This window comes from Marmota monax, unplaced genomic scaffold (assembly GCF_021218885.2).
Source record: "Marmota monax isolate L192 unplaced genomic scaffold, Marmota_monax_Labrador192_F-V1.1 WCK01_AAM20220418_F8-fsc00106, whole genome shotgun sequence".
Classification (NCBI taxonomy): Eukaryota; Metazoa; Chordata; class Mammalia; order Rodentia; family Sciuridae; genus Marmota; species Marmota monax.
Window position 1 is genome coordinate 5,880,376 of NW_026695218.1, and position 27,152 is coordinate 5,907,527.

Below are 27,152 nucleotides of genomic sequence, written 5' to 3' on the forward strand. Positions count from 1 at the left end.
GAGGAATGTGGGAGGGCTCAAGGGGACGTGGGAGGGACTAGCAGCGAGGGGGGAGAGAGGGGGGGTCCAGTCTCCCCTGGCCGAGCACTTTTTTTTTTTTTTTTTTGGAAGTCCTAGCACTAATCTCCAGGACCAGGACTCTTCTCCCAGTCCCTAGGGCCCTTTCCAGCCAAAGGTAGGGAAGGCAAGCTGCCTGAGAAAGGGGAATTTGGGATGTAGAGGATGTGGAGGGACCAAGGAAAAGGGGTGGTGTGGGATGGAGTCGGGGAAACCAACCAACTGAGAGTTTTATTATTGTCTAAGGGGAATGAGACACAAGAAGAGTGGGGAAAAGAACAAATATCGAGGGTGGGGGCTGCAGGGTGTTTCATGAGGGGCAGCTGGGAGGCAGGGGGCTCCTCTGTGAGGCCCTACCCCTGAGCCCCAAAGCCAAATGTTCCCAAAACAAAGCTGTCTTGTTGAGCTGTTTGTCTGGTTTGGGGAAAGCATGTTCAGGGAGCCCCCTCTCTGTGGAGAGGTTGTTCTCAGCCCTGGACAGAGAAGGCCTTGGGCAAAGAGTGGAGAACGCACCCTGGCCTCCCGTTGCCCGGTGACAGCCACACTGGTGTGAGCAGAAGGCTTGGACTACCCCACCCCATTTTCTGCCCAGCATGAGGCCTAGCGTTACTGGGCTCCTTGACCCTGCAGGGCATCTGAAAGTCTGTGTGCTGAGAAGGGAATGCAGCGGTTTCTCCACAAGCCCTTTGCGGCTGCCCTCCCTGCCTGGGAAAGAGATAAAAATTTGCAGATAGGAATCTGCCCAGATAGGATTCCCACTCAAGGGTTCTGAGGGTCTCCCAGTCTCCCTTTGCCTGTCTCTCTCCACAATCTGTATAGCTGTCTGTCATTTGTCTGGCTAATCGGGGTCATCCCTACTCTGCCTGCTCCTTGGATCTTGTCAATTCCTCTCCTCACATGTCTTCTGTCTCTCTCCCTCACTCCTCATTACTGTGTGCACGATTCTTTTCCATGTCACTTTCCATCCATCTTCAACGTGTCTCTCTCCACTGTCTCTTTCTGTGTTGCCCCCTTCATTCCCACAGTCTCCCTTCCTCTCACATCCTGTCCGGGTCTTCCTCTCTGTGTGTCTTTTCTCAGTCTCTCTTTATCTTGACCATTCTCTGACTCTTGGTTTCTAACCTCTGTCTTCTGATCTCTGGGTCTCTAAGACTGGTGAATGGGGATAAATGAAGATGATGGCAAACTAGGGAAGGACATGTGGGTTGTAACTACTTATTATGAGTTTTATTATTTCCAAAAGGGAAAGAGAACCCCTTCCCACACCCCAATCTGTGTCCCTCTTTGACTTTGTGTCTCTGCCTTCATTTAGAGTGTGTTTCTATCTCTCAGTCATTAAGGGAATCTCCTTCCCCACAACTCCTCCCTTCTTTCTCTGACTCTGGGCTTTACACACTCTCTCTGGGGTGTCCAGGCGTTTCCTGCCATGCGACCTGTCAGCATCTGGCTGTGGAGTCCATGGGGCCTGCTGCTGTACCTCATGTGCAGCTTGTGCTTGGGGTCTCCGTCCCCTTCCACGGGCCCTGAGAAGAAGGCGGGAAGCCAGGGACTGCGGTTCCGGCTCGCTGGCTTCCCCAGGAAACCCTATGAGGGCCGAGTGGAGATACAGCGAGCTGGTGAATGGGGCACCATCTGTGATGATGACTTCACACTGCAGGCTGCCCATGTCCTCTGCCGTGAGCTGGGCTTCACAGAGGCCACAGGCTGGACCCACAGTGCCAAATATGGCCCTGGAACAGGTAGGTCAGTAATACTCCCGACATAGTCTAGGTAATACCTGAGTGTGGACTAAGTGCAGGGAGAGAGAATGCCAGAATGGCACAGCCACTAGGGCATACAGCATCAAGAACAGCCAGCTTCAAGTAAACCCACAGGGGACAAACTAGCCAATATAGTTACTTCCAGAACTGTGACCTCAGGCTAGTCGCTGCTTTCTATGAGCCTCACGTGCACCATGTGCACAATGACTAGATGATTTCTAAGTTTCTTTCTGCTGCAAAAAGATAATTGTAAAAACAAACAAACAAACAACAACAACAACAACAAAAACACATGTACAAGGACAGCCCAGATACAGGTGAGTCTTGTAATAATTAAAGTTGGTTTCAAGGGAAGATGAGAGCTAGTAAATGATGTATGGATGTTCTAATGTCAGAAAGAAGCACAGATACTGCAGCTAACAGAATCAAACTAGAACTGGCATATAGAGGTTGAGGGGGTAGGCTTAAGAGAAATTCTCACTGAGGTCCGGAGGTGCTTCACATATGAACCCATAGTGGAAATGATAGACAGAAGCGAGTGTAGCCTGCAACTGATCCACCAGTTCCCACTAGCTAAACCAGCTTTGGAATAAGGTGTCCCATGCAAACGTCACATTTTAAGAGGAACAGTAGAAAATGGAAATATTTTCAGGGAAGAGCTGCCTAGATGTGAAAGATTCAGAAGCCTAGTTTCAGAGGGAGTAGCTTAAGAAACCAGAGGTGGTTTGGTATAAAAAGAAAAGGTCTTGAATAGCAATTACATGATAGTTGTCTACAAATATGGAAAGGACAGTCATGTGGCTGAGGGACTGAAAAGACTGAATCGGACATGGTTCAGGAAAGTTATAGTCACAAGGAAAAAAAAAGAAAAAGAACAAAAAAGAATCATAAGGACTTTTTTGATGGTTACACACACAGTCTGTTGGGAAGGAGAAAGGTATCCCAGCAGAAACTGGGTAAGTTCTGTCAGGGTGTAAATGAGGGGGGGTCCCTGCATCTTGGCAGGAACAGACAACTTTTAGGTTCTGCCCAATTCTATGAGGACATCTATAAGAATTCAGTATGGTCCAGCCAGAGAAAAGAACAAGAGACTATGTGGCAACATAGACAGGACAAGCACATAGGAGAATACCAGGATGAGGAGAAAGGATCTTAGATTTCCAGGTGTCATGGACAGGCCAAACTCCTAAGCCTCATTCATTGGCAATGTGGTTTAAGCAAGTCACTTAATTTCTCTGAACCCAGTCTATTCATATAAAATGGTTTTCTGGCAGCTCTGTTATAAGAATGGTTAATTATATATACACACATGGTAGAGCACCTGGCACACAGTATGTACTTGATTAATTATAACTATCATTGAATGGGTAAGAACTGATCAGAACTTCAGTGTTGGTTCTTAGTTTTTTATTCACCTTGTTAAATTATTGAGTATTCTCAGATCACTACCAATCTTCCATCAATCTTATGTCCTTTACTTTTCCCCACCATGGTCCCTTGTTCCTTCTCATGGCCAGATGGCCAGGTGTAAGGCCCTGATGTTCACTCTTCCCAGTATCCCCCTTACTCCATCCTTCTTTCCCAAACTTCTCTCTACCCTCATCCCCCACCCCTTCCATAGGCCGCATCTGGCTGGACAACCTGAGCTGCAGTGGAACTGAGCAGAGTGTGACTGAATGTGCCTCCCGGGGTTGGGGAAACAGTGATTGTACCCATGATGAGGATGCCGGAGTCATCTGCAAGGACCAGCGCCTACCTGGATTCTCAGATTCCAATGTCATTGAGGTCTGCAGTACACACCACACACACACACACACACACACACACACACACACATATGCACCTATCGGGATGGCCAGACAGCAGGGACTGTAGGATGGTCTTATGTAGTTAGAGAAGGTATTAAAGATTAAAGGTAGTGGGTCCCATAGGCCACCCCCATGAGGTGATTTGAATTGGTGGGAGGCTTGGAGGTAGTGAACAAATGATAGAGCTTCTAGGAGCTGTATAATCCACTGTTTTTTATTATCATTAGCATTCAAGGTACTAAACTTGGCATGAGCTTCTCCAACTCATCCCAGGACACTCCAAGGAGGCATCCTGTGCTCTCCCTCTCATTAGATGTTTCTGCTCTCCTGGAACATCTCCCTTCTTATTTTCTACTCCTTCAAAGCCATTTCCTTTATGGAGTGCCCACTCCTGCTCCATAAAGGCAGACCTAAGTCTTCCTTCCTCAGCGTCTCCTGGCAGCTTTGGCCATTTCTCAGTGCACAGCATGTCCCTGCACTCTTGTGGTTGCAGAAGAGTCCATAAACCTCAGACTGACAGCAGGCATGGCATCCTTCTTAACCTGCTGCAGTCCCATTCCACCACTGAGTTTACAGCAAGCACACTGAATTGGGGTTCCTTAAAGTTGGCAGGATATATGAGAGATGATACTGGGATTCCCTCCCCTTTTTGTGGTTCCATTGCCAGGTAGAACATCACCTACAAGTAGAGGAAGTGCGACTTCGACCAGCTGTTGGGTGGGGCAGACGACCCCTGCCTGTGACTGAAGGCCTGGTTGAAGTCAGGCTTCCAGATGGCTGGTCTCAAGTGTGTGACAAAGGATGGAGTGCCCACAACAGCCACGTGGTCTGCGGGATGTTGGGCTTCCCTGGAGAAAAGCGGGTCAACACAGCGTTCTACAGGTGAGGGGCGCGGGCGATGGGTGGAGCGAACCGAGGCTGGGTCGTGTTCCTTGAGGAATGGTGTTCAGCGACCTCTGAAAGGGTCTGAAGCTTTGGGGGGACACGGGGGTCTGGAATAATGAAGAAACTAGGAAACTTTTGCTAAGAGACCGTGTGGGACCATGAAGGGGTCCCCAAGGGAGATCTGAAATGGGGACTGTGAAGTTCCCGCTCGCGCGCGTCGGAGCCAGGGGACTGCTGAGTGGCTGCTGGGGTGACGTCAGCGGTCGGCGGGCAGATTCTCTGGGCCTCGGAGCGCGCGGAGCCTCGCGATTTCCGAGTTCAGTGAGGGCGCGGCCCGCCACTCCGGGCTGTGCCTGGGTGTGTCCGGCGCGGACTGGACGCCCGGGCCTTCTGTGAGCGCGAGTCATCAGGACTCTGGGGAAGTTCTCCCAAACATCCTTTGGCCCAGGCGCCCGACCCTCTCCATCTAGTTTCCAGGGTACCGAGTCACACTGGTAACGGTTCTGTGCTTACAAGGTCTCCCTTCCTTGGAGCATCTGAAGTGGTCATTTTGAGAAACGGATTTGGGAGCCATACATGTATTTGCAAATCTTTCCACTGTCTGTCTATAATCTATTTCGCAGGCCCAAAATGCTTATTTTCTTCAGCTCTTGGTCAGTTTTGCTAAAAGGCCTCTTGACATTTAGATGATTTTCCACTGAGTACACTACTTCAGATGTGGTCTGATAGGGCAAGGCACAATAGAAATGTTCATCTATTCATCTTTGATTAAAGCATACCTCAAATTTGCATTGCTTTTCTGTTGAGATAGCATCCCACTGCTTACATGGAACTTGTAATCACCTAAAACCGATTCAGATCTTTGCTTACCTTTAATACTGATAGGCCTTTTTGAACCTGAATGTATGTTGAGTTTACCCTATTGAGTTTTTTTAAATATTTTTTAATTGTAGTTGGTACAATATCTTTATTTATTTTTATGTGATGCTGAGGATGGAACCCAGTACCTCACATGTGCAAGTCAAGTGCTCTACCACTGAGCTAAAGCCCCAGCCCCTGAGTTGCTTTTTTTGGTGGGGTGAGGGGGTTGATATGTCATTTAAAAGCCATCTCATGCTGCTCCTGTGATATAATCTGGAGTTTTGACATGATTTCCCCTCTGTCACCCCTGCCAGCCTTCTCTGGTGGACAGACATGATAGCTATGCCTTCTGGCTTCCTCAAGATGACCATAAAAACCATTGCTGAAATATTTAAAACTAAAGTTTAATTCTTGCTGAGTGTGGTGGCACATGCCTGTAATCCCAGCTACTCAGGAGGCTAAGGCAGGAAGATCACAAGTTGAAGGCTAGCCTCAGCAATTTAGCCAGGCCCTAAGCAACTATTGTTAGGCATTATTATTCTCCAGCTGTATCAAAATAAAATATAAAAAGGATTGGGGATGTAATTGGCTCAGTGGTAAAGCACCTCTGGGTTCAATCCCCAATACCAAATAAATAAAGCCTAATTCTTGCAAAACTTTCCTCTAGGTTTATACCAAGCCTCTAACAAACAGTTGTGAAGATTTGTGAAGAAACACAGAACATTACAATGATGTAACCCACATTTTGCCATCCTATCTAAAATGAAATCATGGAAGGTTTTGTTGATCTTTGCTAAAATCCAGATACACCATGTTCACAGCCAACTCCAGCCTTCAAATTTACTAATTACGTCACTGAAGGAAATAATAATCCTTTGAATATATTTTTATTGAAATCCTTTTAGATCTATAAGGATCTTTTTTCCTAAATGCTCACAAACTTTCTATTTACTAAGTTATTCTTGAGTGTTATATATCTATAGATTTTCCTTTTGTTTATTTTAACAATATATTATCTAATCTCAATAAATTATCTAACAATATATTATCTAATCTCCCATCTTTTCCATGTTCCTTAAATTTTCCTTGACTTGGCAGTGAGACACATCTGCAAGTTCCATCAGCTCTGGGAAATATGCTTTATCTGGTCTGGAGAATGAAACCATTTTAAAACAGCTATGTGCTGTGTTTCTTTACTATCATCCATTTGAGGCTATATTTCATTTTCTGTGCTTGTTCTTTACCTTTCCTAATTCAAACATCAGGTTCTGAAAGAACAGTAGGACTTAAATAGCAGTCATTCCAAGTGAAGTGAATAGCATGAACAAAGTTTTAAAGATTCATTCATTCAACGTTTATTTATTGAGACCCTACATGTGCCAAGTGTTGTTGTAGACACTAGGGATTCAACAGTGAACAAAACACAAAAATTTCTGATTTCATGGACTAAGGGAGAATCAGAAAACAAGTAAAATCATAAAGTGTAAGGATGGTAATGAGTACAATAAATAAAAATAAAGCAGGAAAGGGAATGAAAAAGTAGAAGTGGGACTGTAGTTTTAATAGAGAGGTCAGAGCTAGGCATGGTTGCACATGCTTGCAATCTCAGCAACTGGGGAGGCTGGGGCAGAAAGATTGCAAGTTCAAGGTCAGCCTTAGCAATTTGGCCAGAAACCCTCAGCAATTTAGTGAGACCCTGCCTCAAAATAAAAAGTAAAATCATTTAAAGGAGTTAAGGAATAAGTTATGCAGACATATAGATCTCATTTCCAGAAAAAGAGATAATAAATAAAAAGATTCTGGGGACTGTGTTAGTGTAGTGGGGAGGAGAAAAGGCATTATTATTCTCCAGGGGGCCATTGTGGCTGGAGCTGTGAACAAAGGTGATAAGTGGGGCTATTTGGGACATTGGCTTTTACTCTGTAAGATAAGAACAGAGTAAAAGTAGGGTTTGAACAGAGGTGTGATATCTGAACTCTGTTTTTAACCTCTTCCATTAACTGCTTTATCAGTAGATGCTAAGGAGGCATTAGGCACAAAAAGACAGGGTAACTAGTAGAGGTTATTAGACAAAGTAAAAGGTGATGGTGACCAATGGACATCGTGGAAAATGATCCAATTTTGTGTGTAGTTGCAGGGTTGACAGGACTTGCTGATGAAATCAGCATCCTGTGAGAGAAAGAGGAGTTAAGTATCATTCCATAGGTTTTGGCCTCAGCTAAGTATAGTATTAGCCTTCTCTGTTAAGGAAGACAGTGGGTGGGACATGTTTTCTTGGAGATAGAGAGAGGCATGGAGATTAGAAACTTGGTTTTGGACCTTTTAAATTTGAGGTTTTTTAAGATGTTGAAATGGTAATGTTGAAGAAGGCAATTGGATATGTGACTCTAGAGTTCAGTTAAATAAAGGTATATAAAGGCCTGGGCTGAGGGTGTGTAGCTCAGTTGTAGAGCACTTCCCTAATATATATGAAACCCTGGATTCAATCCTCAGTACTGGGAGAAATAATAGGAATACAAAGTCTAAAAACTGCACAACATCACCAAGAGATTGAGTATATATTAAAAGGGTGGGGGGAAAAGTCCAAGGACTGAACCTCAGGAAGCTTCAGTATTAAGAGGCCAGGAAGATAAGATGAAATGGAAATAATGACATAAGGTAGGTAGAAACACTACCAGAAGAGTATGGTAACCTGGAAGCCAGAAAAGGAGCTTCAAGGAGAGATTGACTATATCAGTGCCACTGAGAGATCTAAAAACATGAGGACTAAGAAATGAACATTTGACTTTGAAACATGAAAGTCATTGTTGACTGGGACAGAGATGATAATGAAAAAGATATACCTAGAAGATAGGAAACGAGAGTAGGGTTTTGCTGAGAAATAATGAAAGAGAGATCAGAATGAATAGAATGAGATCATAAAATGAAATTTTTAGTGCCAGATTTGAAGGTTTGACCATTGCCTTGTAGAAAAAAGGTTAACAATAAAGGTATTTTGGATAGGCAGTGATAAAAAAAAAAAGCCAGTGCTTTTGAAGGTTTGCATGATAGTAGTGAGTGGAGACAGGAAGGTCTAGATGCAGCAAACTAGTTAGAAGTTTGTTGTAAAAAATGAAACTTATTAGGCGAATGACAGCTAAGTTAGAGGGAAATGAATAGATCTAAGAAGATTAATAGGATATAGAAAATGAGAAAAGAGACACCTAAGATGATTATGAAACTGCCTGAGAGAATCAGATGTCTCCTGGCTTCAGGTTAATAGAAATAGCTTTAGAGATGGACCATGCCTGGGAAGCCCTAGAGAACCTGTAATTGCCCTAGATATGTATAGCCTGAAGTGGTTTTCACAGAGCAGGAATATTTGCTGTACATTTGGAATCTCATAATGAATCTGGGATCCGAAGGCTGTGGAAGGAGATATGCTAAAGCACACAGGTCATTGTTAGTGGGGAAAGAGATTACAAAAGTCCTGGGAGACTCTGTGATGATGATGAGTCATAGATCTTCTTTCACAGGTCTTGTCAGACAGAGGGAGCATCCTTAGAGGTAATACAATTATGAAAGATAGCCAAGACAGTATGAAGAAACTTGCCCTCCTTCGAGGGAAAAAAAATTGATTTGCTGGCTTTTAGTGGAAGTCGAAGAGATCATAACCTAATATATTTATCATTTTTAAACTTGTTGGAGTAGTTCTACCCTACAGCATGTGCAAGTTTTAGAATTTTAGAAGAGAAGAATGTTCAGATAATTGAACTATTTACTGCTTTTGTACATGTAATGAAATTGAGGCTCTAAGAGCTTCAGTGCTGTTTAAGAAGTCATTCTTTAGCTCATTTCAGTTTGATAGATATTTATTGAACTGCTACTCTTTGCCAAGCACTGCCCAAGGTGCTGAGAATATAAAGGTGAATGAATGATGAGAGAGGTAATTACATACCAGCTCATAGAAGACCTTATAGGCCATGTAAAGTATTCAGGACTTTATAATAACAGTAATGGGAAGCCATTAAAATGTGTTCTAATGAAGAGGGCTGTGAGATGACATGATCAGGTTTGTGATTCCAGACCATCATTTTGATTGCATTTCTGAAAATAGTTTGGAGAAAAGTAAGAGTGAATGGATTGGATAGATATAAAGGAAGTAAAATTGACAAGACTGAGTTATTGATTGACTTCAGGAGCCAAGGAAAGAAGTCAAGGTTGACTCCTAGGTTTTTGGAGTGACTTTTGCTAAGAGGGTTTTTTGGTTTGCTTGTTTGTTTGTTTTTGGATCTACATTATATTTTTCAATGACTTCAAGATATCTAATCAGAGCTGGGCACAGTGGTACAAGCCTGTAATTCCAGTGGCTTAGAAGGCTGAAGCAAGAGAATCACAGAGTCCAAAGCCAGCTCAGCAAAAGTGAGGCACTAAGCAACTTAGTGAGATCCTGTCTCTAAGTAGTATACAAAATAGTGCTGGGGTTGTGGCTCAGTGGTCAAGTGTCCCTGAGTTCAATCCCCAGTACAAAAAAAAAAAAAAAAGGCTATCTAAGTAGAAACAAGAAGAAGGCAGTGGAATATATAAGGTACGATATGAATGAGACCATATAAGTATGGAGTGAGAAGTATGTCATCTGAATTTAACAATGTAAAATAGAGAAACAAGTATGAAGTGAGAATAATACCTACCAAAGGGTTTTTTGTTTTGTTCTGCTTTTGTTTTTGTTATTGGGTTTTTGTGTTTTTTTTGTTTTGTTTTGTTTTGTTTGTTTGTGTGTGTGTGTGTGTTATTTTGTTTGCAATACTAGGGATTGAACCTGGGAGTTTTACCACTGAGCTACATCCCCTTTTTCTTTTTTTTGTATCTTTTTTTTTTTTTTCAGGTAGAGTCTTGCTCAGTTGCTTAGGGCCTTACTAAGTTGCTGAGGCTAGCCTCAAACTTGTGATCCTCCTGCCTCAGCCTTCCAAGTCACTGGGATCACAGGTGTGTGTCATCATACCCAGCTCCCCACCCCTTTTTTATTTTTCATTTTGAGACAGGGTCTCCCTAAGTTGCCCAGATTGGCCTCAAATTTACAACCTCCTGCCTCAGATTCTGGAGGAGCTGGAATTACAGATGTGCACCATCGCATCTGGCAAGAGCTCTGAAAATTTAAATGACAAGATAAACTAGAAGCTTGCAAAGACCAAGAAAGAGCAAGTAGAATTAGGAATAAAACCAGGTTATTGTAGTTTTATGGTATCCAAAGAAAGAGAAAAGACAGGAGAATCAGATGGATGGCGAAGTCTGTAAGATGAAGGCTGAAAGATGGCATCTGAATTTAACAATGTAAAAGTGATTGCAGAATGGTGGGTAGGGAAAATAAGAGAGAGTGGGTTAAGGAATGAGTAGAGAAAGAGGACATAGAAATGGTGAGGACTGAAATTTCTTCTGATCTTCTGGAGTCACAAAACTGGAATTTTTTGCTGTGGAGAGGTATTGGATGAAGGGTGTATTTGTGTGCATGTGTGGTGTCTGTGTATGTGTGTGGTAGAGATTTGCCCATGTAAAAGGATTTAGTTGAGAAGAAGTTGTGTGTGAGAAGAAAATAATTGTAAGAGATGGAATTCAGAAACATTTGTGGGGAATGGCCTTAGAAAAGAAACAATTTGATGGAATAAGAAGTTGTAAAGATGGAGGCAGGATTTATGTTTGATGGTTGAAGAAAGAAACCAATAATAGTGAGAAACAAGCACATATATATAAATGAAGACATGTATATCAAGACAAATATGAACAAAGATCCTAAAGAGTCACCAAATCATTTATAAAACATTGAATAGATAGAAATTTAATATTGATAAGATGCAATATTTTAAACTACACACACACACACACACACACACACACACACACACACACAACTACCTTACAAGATTCTTAACTTAGAAAAGATGGTTTTGGTTTTGGTTTGTTTTGTTTCAGTTCTGGGAATCATGCTAGGCAGATGCTCTACCACTGAATTACATCCTTAGCCCATGAGGTATGTCTAAATTTCCAGATAATATTAAATTCTCAGTACTACACTGGTGCTCATGATGTTCTCTTTGGGTTCATTGGTTAAAGAAAATGCCAAAAGCATCCCATAGTAGACATATTGAGAAAAAGACATTAAGAGAAAAAGTTTCACACCATATATATTTATAAGATGAAACATTCTAAACTCTCAGTAATGTCTCAAGAAAGGAAACTGAGAGTTGTATACTCCTTGGTAGGAATAGTAGACATTTTGGATGTTTTGACAAAAAGACCAACTAAGTAGATACTCAGAAAGAAGCTGGGGGAGGAAATGCCAAACACCTTCTAACCTGTTTAAAATGCATATATTAAAATCCTAGTGCACCTTCAGCAGTACACGATGACAAAATATGACTTCTCAAAAGAAACAGCAAAACAGGAATAAATTCAAAGAAAGGATAACTAAGATGATGACAGGGAATTACATAAACTTAAAAGAGCAGACAGACAAGACCTGCATTCATCTATATATAGTTAGACCAGACAAAGAGAGACCATAATTAAAGTCTTCAAATTTAAAGGGATAAGAGGGATAGAAACAGACCTGGGCTCTGTCTGTTATGACATTAGACCTAATGAAACCCCTCAAAGCAGGATGTAGTGGCACACACCTGCAATCTCAGGAGACTGAGGCAGGAGGGTTGCAAGTTTGAGGTCAGCCTCAGCAACTTAACAAAATTCTATGTCAAAACACAAAATGAGGGCTGGGGATGTGGCTCAAGCGGTAGCGCACTCACCTGGCATGCGCGGGGCGCTGGGTTCGATCCTCAGCACCACATAAAAATAAAATAAAGATGTTACATCCACCAAAAACTAAAAAATAAATATTAAAAAAATTCTCTCTCTCTCTCTCTCTCTCTCTCTCTCTCAAAAAAAAAAAAAAAAGGCATTGTGTTGTGTCCATCTACACCTAAAAAAAAACACAAAATGAAAAAAGGCTGGAGATGTATCTCTGTGCTCAAGTGCCTCTAGATTCAATCCCCAGTCAAAAACAAACAAACAAAAAACTGAGAATAAAATAAGTCAATTAATATCACTCTGAAATATTTATTTCCCTGGAAGTAAGTTTGGAAAATGAACTCAATTTGTGAATGACCAAAGCTTATGAGATTGGAACTTGAAGAGGAAGGGTACACTTCCCAATAAAGCCAATTTAATGTTCTCAGATATCCAGCCTTGGTCCTTGATCATGATCTTGCAGCTGGGACCCAGACAATGCCAGAGTCTTTCTTGAAGAGAGCACCCAAGGGAAAAAATGATGCAGTCAGCTTCCCCAGGCCTTCCCCAGGCTAGTTCTCTATCCTAGCCTGGTCATTGTGGCAACCCTAATACCTTCCCAAGGTTTGCCATCAACATCTGGACCCAGGAGTCCCCCTTTCCCATCTGTCTTATCTAAGTTGGGACGCTGTTCTGGTGTTGGGACACTGTTCATCCTGAGCTCACAGTCTTTGTTACTTCCTCCCTACCTGGTCATGAGCTTGAGGACAAATAGCTATGAAGAGTAGAGCCTTGGGAGTATCTGATGATAGAATATCCTGCCATCAGGAACCCATCTGACTGTTGGAAAAGAAATCTTGTCCCTCATTCTGATGGCACTGACCTTTTCTATTTGTTTCTACACTGATCCTGACTACTATTGTCTCATCCTCACAGAAAGTTGAGGAAGCGAGCGGCCAAAGCCTCGGCCCGACGCTCCAAGTCCCTTGGAAGGTAATGGGGCAAAAGCCCCGGGACCTCCTGCACTCCCCTGAGGACCCAGGAGGTGGATGGATGGATGACAGACCATCCACGTCCATCCTAGAACCCAAGCTGATGGATTAGGAATGTGACTAGAGAATGGCCATTCCTGGGGGAAGGTGGGGAGGCAAGCATGTGGATGGGCAAGATTTGATTTTAGGAAACACAAGGAGGAAATAATGTAGAAATAACTAAGAAGTCCCTTATCATTATATTTCCTCCAAATAGCTTGGATTGCAGCCTCAGCCATCTGGATTCCTGCTTCTTCTCCCCAACTCTTCACCGCCCTTAGTTCACCTGCAATTTCATTCTCTCTCCTCCCTCAACCTTCCCTCAAACCTCCTCTTCTCTGCATGAGTTTTAAAATTGGATTTCCCATCCACTATCGCTAAGTCCAGAGAATGACATGAGTTCCTGAAGTGCATACATTGATTGCCATGTGTTTGGTGGTGTATGGGGAAGTCCAGCCACGCTTTACTTTGTCCCTTCCCACATTCTGCATGAAAGGTCCTTTCCAGAAACAGAAAATAACCTTCTACATCTCCTGGGTCACATATCTAACCACTACTCCCACCAACATCTTTCTCCTTTTTGCAGACCAGTCATCAAGCCTAAAGTCAAACCCAAATCCCAAGTGGGCAGGGGGCCAATCAAGAGGTAAATAAATTTGGGGATGGATGGAGAGGAGCAGGAGCACAGAATCATGAAGTTGGAGGAATCAGGCTGTGGTCAGGGATGAATGCAAGAGAGGCCTCTTTGGCTGAAAGAGCTGACCAAGAGGTGGAGGAGCAGGAGCTATGACAAAGCCCTTTCCAGATTCTTTATGGAAATGTTAAGTAAGAATGGCCCCACATCAGTCTCTGGGGAATTTAGCTTGCATAAGATTTTTGCACTTTGTTCCACATGTTTGTCCCCTTCAGTGAGTTTTACTAGATACATTGGCATTTTTCTCCTTCAGACACTGTACTTATCTCTCTCCCAAGAAGTTAAGTTTGCCTAAGGGATCAGTGTTCCCATCCTACCTTTATGTAACTAGGTTTCTAAAATGCCACCCGTTTACCTGAAGTGGAGTGAGAAACTTTCCAGGAATGGAGTGAGATTCACAGTCCCTGCCTCTCTGGCCCTGCTCACACTATTAGACTCCCAGTTCCATGACTCTCTCCTGTGCCCCTTAAGAAGTTAAGGAAATGGGAAACTTCCAATCCTTCCTCCTGACTGATCTCTAAAAGGCAGTTTGCATGTTAAAATTAAGTTCTGCTGACGACTTCTTTAGCAGTGATCGAGGTACACAAAATTCAGCTCTTTCACTGTCCCCTCCTTTCCTCAGCAAGTTCCAGGGTCACTCCTGGTATCCCTTATTCCCCAGTTTCTCCCTCTAGTGGTTGCAAAGTAGCTCAAAACTTGAGGGTGTTCTTGCAGTACTTGTCTTAGCTTATGGTCATCTTTGCCTCACATGGCCATAGTCTGCACTTCCCTGACCCCAGTATTAAAGCACACACTGCTGCATTGATTTTGTTCATTGTAGAGAACAGAAAAGAGAGAGTTTAGAAAATAGAAACTTTTTCCTTTGATGGCCTCTCTGACTTTTATTTGCAGTAGAACAGAACTTTGGGGTGGTACCTTATCTCTTCGATCTTCAGGATCCATTTCCCCTGAATTTCCAAAGATATTCTGTAAAATTTCCAGGCTTCCTTTGTCCATTTTGTTAGAAATGTTTCCTTCTTTCTTTGTCTTCCTAGCAAATGGCTTCAAGTCATTATATTCCTTCCTTCCACGTACATTGATAGGGAAGATTACCGCAATAATTCATCACCAGATCAGCCTCACAGGTCCATTCCACCTATCTGCTTCCCTTTATCTCTGGGCTCTACCCAGGTGTTCTGCAAAGAGGGTACGTCTCTTTTTTTTTAATTGGCAGTACTGGGGATTGAACCCAGGTTCGTTCTACCACTGAGCTGTATCCACACATCCCCAGCCCTTTTGTTTTATTTTGAGGTAGGGTCTTACTACATTGCTAAGGCTGGCCTTGAGCTTTTGGTCCTTCTACCTTAACCTCCAGAGTCTCTGGCATTGCAGGTGTGTGGCTTTTAAGGGTACTTCTATTCTCCCCACACCTCACTGCAATCTCTCATTGCACAAAGCCTCCCTTTCTTCCCCTCCTCAAGCATCTCTCTGCAGTATTATTTCCAAGCTTTACCATCTCTAATTTAGTCCTACTTACCTGCTCAGATGTCTAAGGGACATCGTTGGGTTGAAATTGTAGAAGCATGGACATCTCATTAAAGACTTCTACAGCTCAGCTCAGATCCTAGGCTACCTTTGTCACTGTTATTCCCATCTACATTCCTTCTCTGACCATGCAATCCCTCCAGCTTTGTCTGTCCTGCATTCATATGTCTTCATTCCTGCTTATGCCATCACCAGTCCTTCCTTTTTGTATTCGTTCTTTTTTGTTATACATGTCAGTAGAATGTATTTTGACATATCATACATCCATGGATTATAACTTTCCATTCTTGTGGTTAAACATGATGTGGAGTTACACTGGTCATGTATTCATATATGAATATAGAAAAGTTATGTCTGATTCATCCTATTGTCTTTCCCATTCCCATCCTCCCTCCCATCCCCCCATTCTCCTGTCCAATCCGGTGAACCTCCACTCCTCCCTCCACCCACCACCCCCATTTGTGAGCCAGCATCTACATATCAGAGAGAACATTTGGCCTTTGGTTTTGGGGGCATTAGCTTATTTCACTTAGAACTGGTAGTCTCCAGTTCTATCCATTTACTGGAAGATGTCATAATTTCATTCTTTATAGCTGAGTAATACTCCTTTGTGTATATATATACCACATTTTCTTTATTCATTTACCGATTGAAGGGCACCTAGGTTGGTTCCATAGCTTAGCTATTGTGAATTGAGCTTCTATGAATGTAGATATGGCCATGTCACTATAGTATGCCACCAGTCCTTCCTATGGCCACCATCTGGTCTTTTCTTCCTGTAACTGCTCACCATATTCTACCTTACAGAGTTTCTGACCTGGAAGCCCCTCTGGCCTCTGGAAAGCCATTTAGATCCAAGACTTCCTCATCCTTTGTATCCTGACTTGCTCAGTTACTTCAGTCTCAGCATGATAGACAGGTTCTACTCATTCTGGATATTCAGGATCTAGTTGGTGTTGGCCACTACCCACTGACTATTGCTTCTGACTGTATAGTTCTGGCTTCCCACTTGATTTGTACAGCAGCCTAAGCTCCTGGCTCCTTCATGAAACCACAAGGTTTCTGTCAAGCAAGTCAAGACTGGTTATCCTTTCCCTAGGGTTCTTTTGCTGCAGAAGTTCCCCAAGGACCCTCCTGTCTGGGTGGTCAAGGCACTTTCAGCTACACTCTTGGCAATTCCTGTGTCTCTCTCAAGAGAAACACAAAAGGGGAAAAGAGGGAATATGTGTTCATAAGAGGTTGGGGGGATGGGGGAGCAATGGAGTGGGCAGAGGTTTGTGGGGCACAGAGGCAGGAGCATTGTTTTACCCTACTGCACCTCACTCCTGTCCCCCCAGGCTGCTGGCCCAGCGGCAGCAACACTCCTTTGGTCTGCATGGGGTGGCGTGCGTGGGCACGGAAGCCCACCTCTCCCTCTGTCCTCTGGAGTTCTATCGTGCCAATGAAACCACCAGGTGTCCTGGGGGGGCCCCTGCGGTGGTGAGCTGTGTGCCAGGCCCTCTCTACACGGCGTCCAGTGGCCAGAAGAAGCAACAACAGTTGAAGCCTCAGGGGGAGGTGTGTGAGACAGTGACTGACCTTTCCCAGCCCAGGTGGAAAACCCTTTAGTCTGGCCAACCCCCTCCCATTAAGCACAGCCCTGACCTTTGAGAACAGAGAGGAACCTTCCAGGGGGTGGGCCACAGACCTGACAACACCCACTCCCTCCCACCAAACATTCTACTTAGTCATGTCCAGGCTGTTTCCATTCACCTCTGCTGGGCACATCTCTCCCCTCTACAGGCACGTGTGCGTCTAAAAGGTGGAGCCCACCCTGGAGAGGGCCGGGTGGAAGTCCTGAAGTCTGGCACATGGGGCACAGTCTGTGACCGCAAGTGGGATCTGCAGGCAGCCAGCGTGGTGTGTCGGGAGCTGGGCTTTGGCAGTGCACGAGAGGCTCTGAGTGGTGCCCGCATGGGGCAGGGTGAGGGGGCAGGGAGATGGGAGGGAGAAGGAAGGAGGAGGTTCACATTCCCAGGGGGCATATTCCTTGGGAAGGTAGAGTTCCCTGGGCAGTGAAGGTCTAATTACAAACTCCTGAGCTTTTATTTCTCACCCTAGGCATGGGTGCCATCCACTTGAGTGAAGTTCGATGTTCTGGCCAGGAGTCGTCTCTCTGGAAGTGTCCCTTTAAGAACATCACAGCTGAGGACTGTTCCCATAGCCAGGATGCTGGGGTGCGATGCAATTTGCCCTACACTGGAGTGGAGACCAAGGTCAGTCATACTTTCCACCTTTGTTCAGGTCTCCCATCTCTCATTTTTTCTAGTCCTGACCTCTATTCTACAGCCTTATAGCCCCTAGTCCATTGTTCCATTGCCCTACCACCCTGCAGCTCCTTCTGCCCCCATCACCTGCTAGCTAAATCACTCTAGCCACAACCTTACTACAGACCCCACCACCCCACCCCAAAAGCTTCCCCTGGTGCTTCCATTCTGTCACTACAGATCCGACTCAGTGGGGGCCGCAGCCGACATGAGGGACGAGTTGAGGTGCAAGTAGGGGGACCTGGGCACCTTCGCTGGGGCCTCATCTGTGGGGATGACTGGGGGACACTGGAGGCCATGGTGGCCTGTAGGCAACTTGGTCTGGGCTACGCCAATCATGGCCTGCAGGTAAGTAGGAAGGAGAAGGGAAGCTAAAGCTATTGTCTTCAAAGCCTGTTTCGGGCAAAGGACTATGGAAATGAGTCCCTTGGCCAACAGGCTGGATCCTGAGGCCTCACAGAAATACCTACATATGTCCCCAGGAGACCTGGTACTGGGACTCGGGGAATATAACGGAGGTGGTGATGAGTGGAGTACGTTGCACAGGGACTGAGCTGTCCCTGGACCAATGTGCCCATCACAGCACCCACATCACCTGCAAGAGGACAGGGACCCGCTTCACTGCTGGAGTCATCTGTTCTGAGAGTGAGTGAAGGTTAGGGTGTCACAAGTGAAAGAAGGGAGACTCTGGGCCACCCCTTGTAAGGAGAGAGGGTATAATAATATGGAGGGGTTACTCCTTCCCCGTGGAAAATCAGTCTCACACTAAGGGGAATGGAAGCACCCCCATCTGTCCCTGCCCCTCAGCAGTGACTCCTATCCCTCTTCTTCCTTTCCCATGCAGCTGCCTCAGATTTGCTGCTGCATTCAGCTCTGGTGCAGGAGACAGCCTACATCGAGGACCGGCCGCTGCACATGTTGTACTGTGCTGCAGAAGAGAACTGCCTGGCCAGCTCTGCCCGCTTAGCCAATTGGCCTTATGGCCATCGGCGTTTGCTCAGATTCTCCTCCCAGATCCACAACCTGGGACGAGCTGATTTCAGGCCCAAGGCTGGGCGCCACTCCTGGGTGTGGCATGAATGCCATGGGTGAGAGGGCAGAGGGTGACAAGTAGAAGGGCAAGGTCACAGGGAGGAGGCAAGCCTGATGGAGTCAGGGAAAGAAACAGGAGTTCCCTTGTCCCCACAGGCATTACCACAGTATGGACATCTTCACTCATTATGATATCCTGACCCCCAACGGCACCAAGGTGGCTGAGGGCCACAAAGCTAGTTTCTGTCTAGAAGACACTGAGTGTCAGGAGGGTGAGTTGGGAATCAGAATATACTTCACCACCACCAAAGCACAGCATTTTTTTTTTTTTACTAACATATGCCAATCCCTTCAGATGTCTCCAAGAGGTATGAGTGTGCCAACTTTGGAGAGCAGGGCATCACTGTAGGTTGCTGGGATCTCTACAGGCATGACATCGACTGTCAGTGGATTGACATCACAGATGTAAAGCCAGGAAACTACATTCTCCAGGTGCCTGGAGTCTGGGGCTTCCAGATGGCAGGTGGGATGGGTATTTCATACACATTTGGACTTGAGAATTGCAGCTGGGTCAAGTTGCCTTTTTAACCCACAGGTGGTCATCAACCCAAATTTTGAAGTAGCAGAGAGTGACTTCACCAACAATGCAATGAAATGTAACTGCAAATATGATGGACATCGCATCTGGGTGCACAACTGCCACATTGGTATTTGATGGGAAGAGCAATCCCAGGAGGATTGGGAGAAGGGAGGAAAGGCTTTCATTTGCTTTTCCCTAAGTGGTTTCTGCATCTCCCCTGTGCATTTGTTTCATTTTGATTTTCATTTTTGCTTTTTGGTAACAGAGATTGAACCCAGTGGCACTTAACCACTAAGCCGAGGGAAAAAAAAAAAAAAATATATATATATATATATATATATATTTCTGAGTTAGGGTCTCGCTAAGTTGCTGAGGCTGGCATTGAACTTGCAATTCTCCTGCCTCAGCCTCCCAAGCCACTGGGATTATAGGCATTACACCACTGTGCCCAGCTCCCATACACTTCCGGACCTCAGTCTCTCCACTTCTTCCAACCTTTCCCCACAATGGATCTGTCTTCCTGCCCCCGTGCAGGACAATCCCCCACACTGCCTGTCTATTCTGCAGGTGATGCCTTCGGTGAAGAGGCCAACAGGAGGTTCGAGCGCTACCCTGGCCAGACTAGCAACCAGATCATCTAAAGGCTGGGCCACCACCCTCTTCTGCAAACCACCACTGGCCCCCAATGGCAGGGGTCTGAGGCTGCCATTACCTCAGGAGCTTACCACAGAAGGCCTGATGTCAACAGGCCTGCTGCACTCATCCACCTGTGCACTATGAATGTGGAACTGTCCAGTAGAAATTACTGCCCCCTTCCTAGGCCAGCTGTCAGTATTTGTGGCCAAGTATGGGGAATATCTGCTCCCAGGCCCAGCACCGAGCAGAACATACCACAAAGAGCAGCACCTGACTAACTGCCCAGAACAATAGATGTCAGCAGCTCGTTTTCTTGAATAGGGAGATCAGGATGGTCAGCTCCCATAGCTCCCCTAATTTCAGGGGGCCTACAGCTTTACCTCTAGCCTTTAGGTGGGCAGAAAGATCCAGCCCTCCCCTCCCATTTTTGACTATAACATGTTGCTAGGTATAATTTTATTTTATATAAAAAGTGTTCTTGCGATTCTTCAGAGCCCAGGAATTGGTGCTGGTGATTGGAGGGACCTGCCCCCCACTGGTTCATTAAATCCTCTGCCCAGGTGCCCTCAGAATACAGGCTAGGAAGTCCAAGAGGAAATCCGAGCAAGAGCCTCACACTCTTGCTAATCCAGTCATTCTGTGACCTCAGGAGTCACATATAACGTCAGTGTTTCTGGCCCCCGCCGGATCCTCACTGCCAGCTGGGATTGGGTTCGAACAGCTTCATAAACATCTTCAGCATTTTGTACCAGCTGCTCCCCAATGGCCAAGATCACATCACCGGGTCGTAGACCAGCCCTGTGAAAAAAGATGGAGAAAAATGGAGTAGATATCCCACTTCAAGGACACATACACACCTCTCCCACCCCACCTCACAAAACAGTCTCTCCTTCACCTGTGTGCAGGGGAACCCAGGATGACTTTATGGATGAGCACACCATGTTGGACATCAGGAAAGCTTGGTTCTCGAAGCTGTAGTTCAGCAAGAATGCTGAAAGGACACAGATAACCCTATCAGTCACACCTAGCATTCTCCCCACTTCAAGACTCACTGACAAATGCATGGCTAGGACACACACTAGGTACTACAGATACGAAGGCAGTTCCCTTTTTGCCTTCTAGCAATTAGGAAGTACAATATGTACATAAAAGAGAACTGATTCCAAATGACACACAGAATTAAATCAATAGCACTAATGTCATTCTAGAATCCTAAGAAAAGCTTTAAGGGGGCAATAGAACACAGGCTGAGCCTAAGGATGGGTCTGATATTTATATAAAACAAGAACAACATAAATAAAGACAAAGGAGTGGGAAATCAGGTTGGCTGGAACAAAGTATTCCTGTAGGAAGTAACAGAAGTCAAATCTAGAAAGCTGTTAGAGACAGGTGGAAAATGGCCATTAAGTGCCAGATTAATGGATTAAAAACTAAATCACAACAGTAACAGGATGGAATCTATCCAGTAACAGGGAGACAGCTAGTAACAGGTAGTATAAAAAAGTCAAGTTGATAAGAGGGAACAACTCTTTTAACAGTGAGAGGCAGCTCATCTTAAATGAAGACAGAAGTGAGAACAAAGCTCAATACGGGATCAGTAGCTCATCACTGTAGTGAGGGGAGAAGTTTCAAAGGGAGAATGGGTAAAAGAGACCTGTCATCTGGAGATGGGAGTAAGCAAACAGCTTCAACCAAGTGGCCCTACATGTCACTATTCCTAATGCTCATACCTGGGAGTAAGAGTCAGCATCATCACTCCAATATAGCGGCGCTGGCACCCACTGATTCCAAACCAGGAGTCTATGAAAGGGAAACAAATAAGTCCCACTCAGCTACATCCTTCCTTCCCCTCCCTCTCCTTCCAATAGAATTCCCCTCCAGTGGGCTGGGGCTGTGGCTCAGAGGTAGAGCACTTGCCTGGCATGTGTGAGGCACTGGGTTTGATCCTCAGCACCACGTATAAATAAATAAAATAAAGGTCTATCAACAACTACAAAAAAGAATATTAAAAAAAAAAAAAGAATTCCCCTTCAGTAAGTCCCAAGGAATGCCCCTGCCCTATATCCCATCCACCATTGTAAAGGTATCCCTTTCCCTCTAAGCCAAGCTCACTTTTCTTTTCCCCACGATGCAAAAACTCTCTAAGGCGATCAGAAGGGATAGCAAAGGAGATTCCAGCTGTGACCTTCATGGTATTCACTCCAATCACCTCCCCATCCTGCAGGGACACAACCCAAATAGATAGTAAGGGTGGGAACACCTGAACAGGAGTAGCAGAGACTATTGAGGGGATATGATTGGACACTGGAAGAGAGGCAACAGCGATTGCACAGAAACTTGTATTTGTAAGTCAGAAAAGAAAACCACCATTTCTACGCTGTCCTGAGGCAGGAATTCTTAGAAGAAAGATCACACTCACCAGGTTAACCAGGGGACCTCCAGAGTTTCCAAACTGCAGGACAAGAAGAAAATATGGAAGAGTTCTAGGGATTCTAAGCCTGGGGACATAACCAAGTTATAGGCATTTTCTCCAAATTGTCTTCTCTCCCAGCCCATGAATGAGTAGCTGCCTTTTTGCAGCCCAACCTCTGAATATAGGCTCATAAGTTGGCCCCTGTACTACACATCCACCAATCCCATTTGTCATTTCTCACATATCAGGACGTACATCAATAGCTGCATCAGTTTGAATGTATTCCACATTGGTTTGGGGGAGTCCCAGGTCTCTTGCTGGACGTTGAGCAGAGCTAACAATGCCAGATGTGATCGTGTTCTGCAGTGCAAACGGACTTCCCATGGCAACAACAAACTCCCCTTGTCGGACATCAGCGGACCGTCCCAGGGGCAATGTGGGGAGAGGCTCCTAAGGAAGAATGAGGCAGGGGGACTGTCATCTAGAGATGAGAGTAAGCAAATAGCTCCAACAAGACGTGACTTACTCCAACCCCACCTTGGTCTGAATCCTCAGTGTGGCAATGTCTGCCACAGGATCCACAGCTGTGACCATGGCCTCATATGTGTCGCCACTAGGCAGCCTCACACGGACTCGGCGCCGATCGGCCACCACATGGGCATTGGTAACGATAAGCCCGTCAGCGGCTACCACAAATCCTGAGCCGTTCGAGATAGGGACTTCACGGCCAGAGAAAGGGTGCCTGAAATAGGAAAGGGAACCACGGAGATGAGGAAGCTCCCATTCCTCCCGTTCACCCGCCCTCGGGCCGCGACTAGGATGCCTCCAATTCTATCCCACCATTACCGGTCCAGGATCTCGATATAGACCACGGCAGGTGCCGTCTTCTCCACTACGTCTGCGATGAAATTGTACTGGCTCCGGGGTGAGGTGGGTGGCGGAGCAGGGACAGCAGCAAGGACCGATGGGGGACCCCGACCCCCGCCCCACAACAGCAGCAGCACAGCCCCCCCAGCGCCCAGCGCTACCGCCAGCCACACGCGCAAGCGGGTTCCAGGGGTCCCCGAGAACTCCTGGGTCCGGGGATCTGGAGTCTCAGCAGTCAGTCGTGCCCGGGGGTCCGGGGTCCCAGACGTCAGACATGCCCGCGACTGAGGGACCCCCACAGATAACCGGGCCCGGAGACCGGGGGTCCCATAAGTCACCCGGGCCTGGAGGTCAGGAGTGCCTGACGTCAGCAGGGCCCGGAGGTCAGGGGTCAACAAGGGTCCCTTACCCCAGAGAATACCCCCCAAAGCCCGCAATCCGCGGAGGCTCCAGCCTGCACCCCGCCCCGCCCTCAGCGCAGCCATCAGCTCCGCCTCGGTTGCCTCCTCGCCCGCCCTACTCAAAGGCGGTGCCCCGGACGCTAGCAGGCGGACAGCGGGAAGCGGAGCACGCTGGTACCTGAAGTCCTCCAGAAGTGCACGCCGGGACCCAGGATTCCCGGAGGCTGACTCCGCCCCGCTCCACGAATGCCGGGAATTGTGGTCCCGGTGGGACGCCAGTTCTTAGGCTGCCCAAGAGGCCGCGGGGCATGCTGGGACCGCTAGCCCTTCCGGGGCGCCTCGGACTTCCAGTCCCGGCACCCGGGCTGATGCCCCAAGACTCCGCCTTCCCAGGAGCCCCTGCGGCCCGGCGCGAAGATGGCGGCAGCGGCGGCGGCAGGGCTTCCTTGAAGCAGCTGCGATGGAGCCTCCCCCGGCCCCGGGGCCGGAGCGGCTCTTTGACTCGCACCGGTAAGAGCTCCAAAGAGAAGAGGCCGGCTCCCGCGTCCTCTCGGCCTTCGGCACTTGATCACCTCGCCTTTCGCCCCCAGGCTCCCAGGTGACGGCTTCCTGCTCCTCGCGCTGCTGCTCTACGCGCCCATCGGGTTCTGCCTCCTCGTCCTGCGTCTCTTTCTGGGGATCCACGTCTTCCTGGTCAGCTGCGCGCTGCCGGACAGCGTCCTTCGCAGGTTCCGACTCGGGCACTCTGGGAGTCTGTGGGCCGGGACCGGCCGGAGGTCGCACAGTCACCACAGCCTGTATTCCCAGGTTCGTGGTACGGACCATGTGTGCAGTGCTGGGGCTGGTGGCTCGGCAGGAGGACTCCGGACTTAGGGATCACCGCGTCAGGGTCCTCATTTCCAACCACGTGACACCTTTCGATCACAACATAGTCAACCTGCTCACCACCTGTAGCACCGTGAGTGGGGGCGGGAGCGAGGCCCTGATCGCCACCGGGTGGATCACTGGGCCCAAACTCAAGGCTTACCTCTCCCGGCTTGGGGTTTCTCTTGGGAGATACTGAGCCTTGCCCCTGACCCCACTCCACTACCCCTTATCTCATTTATTTTCTCATTTCCTTCCATTCTTCTTGCTTTCTCTCCTCCCGTTTCCCAGCCTTTGCTCAGTAGTCCCCCCAGCTTTGTGTGCTGGTCTCGGGGCTTCATGGAAATGGATAGGCAGGGGGAGTTGGTGGAGTCACTCAAGAGATTCTGTGCTTCTACGAGACTTCCCCCTACCCCTCTACTGCTGTTTCCTGAGGAAGAGGCCACCAATGGCCGGGAAGGACTCCTGCGCTTCAGGTGAGTGAGCACAGATATCTGGCTCCAACTGGTTGAGCTCGTGGGCACTTAGTTTTCAAAACTTTCAGCCTGTCCCATTCAGTCCTAGTTCATTCCCTTTTTTTGTCATTTTTAGTTCTTTCCCTGGATCTCTTCCTTGTTTATCTGCTTGTGCAGCTGGACCATTTACTGTTCTAAGTTGGGTATTGCTGGCTGGGCTACCTGGACTCCCATCCTAGTCTCTCTTTTCTCTTCTAGTTCCTGGCCATTTTCTATCCAGGATGTGGTACAGCCTCTTACCTTGCAAGTTCAGAGACCCCTGGTCTCTGTGGTGAGTGTGTGCTAGACAGGGAATCTCTGGGGTTTGGAGGGGAAGTTTCCCACCCCTGGTCTTGGCTTAGGCCTCACTTCATACCCTCCCCTCAGACGGTGTCAGATGCCTCCTGGGTCTCAGAACTGCTGTGGTCACTTTTCGTCCCTTTCACGGTGTATCAAGTAAGGTATTAACTGTCCTCGCTTTTTGGTGGCTGGGGAAGAGGCTCACCTCAAGGTCAAGGATGTAGTGGCCTCTGCTCTGTCCATTTGTAGATTTTTTATTATCAAAGTTCAACCACAGAGGCAATAACATTTACTATTTCCCCACCCTCACCATCACTGTCCCATGAAAAGAGGTACCAAAGTAAGGAAGAGATGACAGTCTCTATGCTGAGTTCCCTAATATGGCACTGGATTGTTTTTTGCAGGTGGCTTCATCCTGTTCATCGCCAGCTGGGGGAGGGGAATGAGGAGTTTGCACTTCGAGTACAACAGGTGGTAGGGTACACAGGCAGGGTGGAAGTACCTCCTTGGGGAGAGGAGTAGGAGGTCTTAAGGTCTTGACACTTAAAACCTTGCAATTTTCCTAGTTGTTGGCCAAGGAATTGGGACAAACAGGGACACGCCTCACACCAGCAGACAAAGCAGAACACATGAAGCGACAAAGACACCCCAGACTGCGCCCCCAGTCAGGTGTGTTTCCTCTATACACAAAGCTTTTTGATTTTGTTTTTGTTTGTTCATTTTGTTTTGTTTCAGCCTATTGTGATTTCCTATTTCTGAGCTAGTCAGCCTCTCCTCCTTCCTAGTTCTCTGTTTACCATGTATCTGATTTTTTCTTTTTTCTGTTTTTCCTTTTTTTTTTTTTTTCCTGCAGCCCAGTCTTCTTTCCCTCCCTCTCCTGGCCCTTCTCCTGATGTACAACTGGCAACTCTGGCTCAGAGAGTCAAGGAAGTTTTGCCCCATGTGCCACTGGGTGTCATCCAGAGAGACCTGGGTATGGGAAAGGGTGGCCACACACAGTGACAAACACAAGGAGGAAAAGTGGGTTGTGAAGGAAGAAGATGAGCAGGGAATGGACTCCCTTCTCCTCTCTTCCTTTCTTCCCAGCTAGAACTGGCTGTGTAGACTTGACCATCACTAATCTGCTTGAGGGGGCTGTGGCTTTCATGCCTGAAGACATCACTGAGGGAACTCAGTCTCTGCCCACAGCCTCCACCCCAAAGGTGAGACCCAGGAAGTGGTCAAGTCCAAGATTTAGGGTAGGTTGGGGCAGTCTACATATACCCTATCCCTAGTTTCTCTTTTTGATCCTGAGACCCTAGCACAGTGCCTCTCTTGCAAAGTAGGCATTCGATGCGTGTTTAATGATGATGACTTCGCAAGCCCTCTGACATTGTGATCACCTCAGTTCCCCAGCTCTGGCCTGGTGACCCCTCAACCCACAGCCCTAACATTTGCCAAGTCTTCCTGGGCCCGTCAGGAGAGCCTACAGGAGCGCAAGCAGGCACTATATGAATATGCAAGAAGGTGAGGGGGATAGAGGACAATGAGTAAGAAGGGGCAAGTTGCAAAGGGCATTATGGAGCTAATGTGACAAAGCCTACACAATGTCTCTCCCTGTGTCCCACAGGAGATTCAGAGAGAGACAGGCCCAGGAGGCTGACTGAGCTCAAAGGAACAGGATGGCACCCAGAGCCGCAGGACGGAGACTGGGGGCAGCCCTTACCCAACTCACAAAAGGCCGGATGAGTGGGTGGTAAAAAGGGAGGGATGGGGCTCCCCCAATCTCACATTAAATTCAGGGTTTTCACTCAAGGTCTCTGTTGCCTCTCTGGGTTTCAAAAGCCCCATGAGCAGGTTCCTTTTCCCTTGGTTAGAGGGTACACGAGTAAGTCTCCTTGTAG

The 27,152-nt window shown here is 46.7% G+C and overlaps 3 protein-coding genes across 9 annotated transcripts; 2 read left to right on the forward strand and 1 right to left on the reverse strand.

Annotated features, from left to right (window-relative positions):
- Window positions 1-64: 64 nt before the first annotated feature.
- On the forward strand, window positions 65-20,423 carry Loxl3 (lysyl oxidase like 3). 2 transcript variants are annotated; one of them, XM_046432209.2, is made up of 14 exons: window positions 65-175; window positions 1,472-1,796; window positions 3,439-3,602; window positions 4,293-4,507; window positions 16,714-16,933; window positions 17,159-17,339; window positions 17,477-17,631; window positions 17,863-18,030; window positions 18,165-18,327; window positions 18,527-18,770; window positions 18,871-18,986; window positions 19,070-19,206; window positions 19,310-19,421; window positions 19,862-20,423. In XM_046432209.2, the coding sequence occupies exons 2-14, from the start codon at window positions 1,484-1,486 to the stop codon at window positions 19,933-19,935; spliced, it is 2,262 nt and encodes a 753-aa protein (XP_046288165.1). In that variant the 5' UTR covers window positions 65-175; window positions 1,472-1,483; the 3' UTR covers window positions 19,936-20,423. The 2 variants fall into 2 exon arrangements, with proteins under 2 accessions (XP_046288165.1, XP_046288166.1); XM_046432210.2 differs by lacking the exons at window positions 65-175; window positions 1,472-1,796; window positions 3,439-3,602; window positions 16,714-16,933.
- Htra2 (HtrA serine peptidase 2) lies at window positions 20,372-23,756 on the reverse strand. 3 transcript variants are annotated; one of them, XM_046432213.2, is made up of 8 exons: window positions 23,190-23,751; window positions 22,881-23,085; window positions 22,599-22,793; window positions 22,350-22,382; window positions 22,043-22,148; window positions 21,661-21,730; window positions 20,826-20,921; window positions 20,372-20,728 (listed from the first exon to the last, which is right to left on the reverse strand). In XM_046432213.2, the coding sequence occupies exons 1-8, from the start codon at window positions 23,693-23,695 to the stop codon at window positions 20,563-20,565; spliced, it is 1,377 nt and encodes a 458-aa protein (XP_046288169.1). In that variant the 5' UTR covers window positions 23,696-23,751; the 3' UTR covers window positions 20,372-20,562. The 3 variants fall into 3 exon arrangements, with proteins under 3 accessions (XP_046288169.1, XP_058431075.1, XP_046288170.1); XM_058575092.1 differs by lacking the exon at window positions 22,350-22,382 and having other exon boundaries at window positions 23,190-23,756; XM_046432214.2 differs by lacking the exon at window positions 20,826-20,921 and having other exon boundaries at window positions 23,190-23,756.
- Window positions 23,757-23,980: 224 nt separating this feature from the next.
- On the forward strand, window positions 23,981-27,063 carry Aup1 (AUP1 lipid droplet regulating VLDL assembly factor). Of its 4 annotated transcripts, XM_046432215.2 has the most exons (12): window positions 23,982-24,121; window positions 24,202-24,339; window positions 24,419-24,569; window positions 24,767-24,951; window positions 25,189-25,261; window positions 25,357-25,430; window positions 25,674-25,740; window positions 25,836-25,938; window positions 26,123-26,242; window positions 26,356-26,471; window positions 26,657-26,775; window positions 26,879-27,063. In XM_046432215.2, exons 1-12 carry the CDS (start codon window positions 24,072-24,074, stop codon window positions 26,913-26,915), a joined length of 1,233 nt encoding a protein of 410 aa, XP_046288171.1. In that variant the 5' UTR covers window positions 23,982-24,071; the 3' UTR covers window positions 26,916-27,063. The 4 variants fall into 4 exon arrangements, with proteins under 4 accessions (XP_046288175.1, XP_046288173.1, XP_046288172.1 ...); XM_046432219.2 differs by lacking the exon at window positions 26,657-26,775 and having other exon boundaries at window positions 23,981-24,121; XM_046432217.2 differs by lacking the exon at window positions 26,879-27,063 and having other exon boundaries at window positions 23,981-24,121; window positions 26,595-26,731.
- The last annotated feature ends 89 nt before the right edge of the window (window positions 27,064-27,152 follow it).

What these genes read in the sequence shown, in the direction of transcription:
- Htra2 (XM_046432213.2), bottom strand. Translation starts at nt 23,695, where the DNA reads ATGGCTGCGCTGAGGGCGGGGCGGGGTGCAGGCTGGAGCCTCCGCGGA. An exon ending in AAACTGATGCAGCTATTGAT is followed by an intron (nt 22,383 to 22,598) that starts GTACGTCCTGAT and finishes CTTGTCCTGCAG; the next exon opens with TTTGGAAACTCTGGAGGTCC. An exon ending in GCATCGTGGGGAAAAGAAAA is followed by an intron (nt 21,731 to 22,042) that starts GTGAGCTTGGCT and finishes TCCCTTTCATAG; the next exon opens with ACTCCTGGTTTGGAATCAGT.
- Loxl3 (XM_046432209.2), top strand. Translation starts at nt 1,484, where the DNA reads ATGCGACCTGTCAGCATCTGGCTGTGGAGTCCATGGGGCCTGCTGCTG. An exon ending in CAAATATGGCCCTGGAACAG is followed by an intron (nt 1,797 to 3,438) that starts GTAGGTCAGTAA and finishes CCCCTTCCATAG; the next exon opens with GCCGCATCTGGCTGGACAAC. An exon ending in AGTTGAAGCCTCAGGGGGAG is followed by an intron (nt 16,934 to 17,158) that starts GTGTGTGAGACA and finishes TCCCCTCTACAG; the next exon opens with GCACGTGTGCGTCTAAAAGG.
- Aup1 (XM_046432215.2), top strand. Translation starts at nt 24,072, where the DNA reads ATGGAGCCTCCCCCGGCCCCGGGGCCGGAGCGGCTCTTTGACTCGCAC. An exon ending in CGGCTCTTTGACTCGCACCG is followed by an intron (nt 24,122 to 24,201) that starts GTAAGAGCTCCA and finishes TTTCGCCCCCAG; the next exon opens with GCTCCCAGGTGACGGCTTCC. An exon ending in CCGGACAGCGTCCTTCGCAG is followed by an intron (nt 24,340 to 24,418) that starts GTTCCGACTCGG and finishes CTGTATTCCCAG; the next exon opens with GTTCGTGGTACGGACCATGT.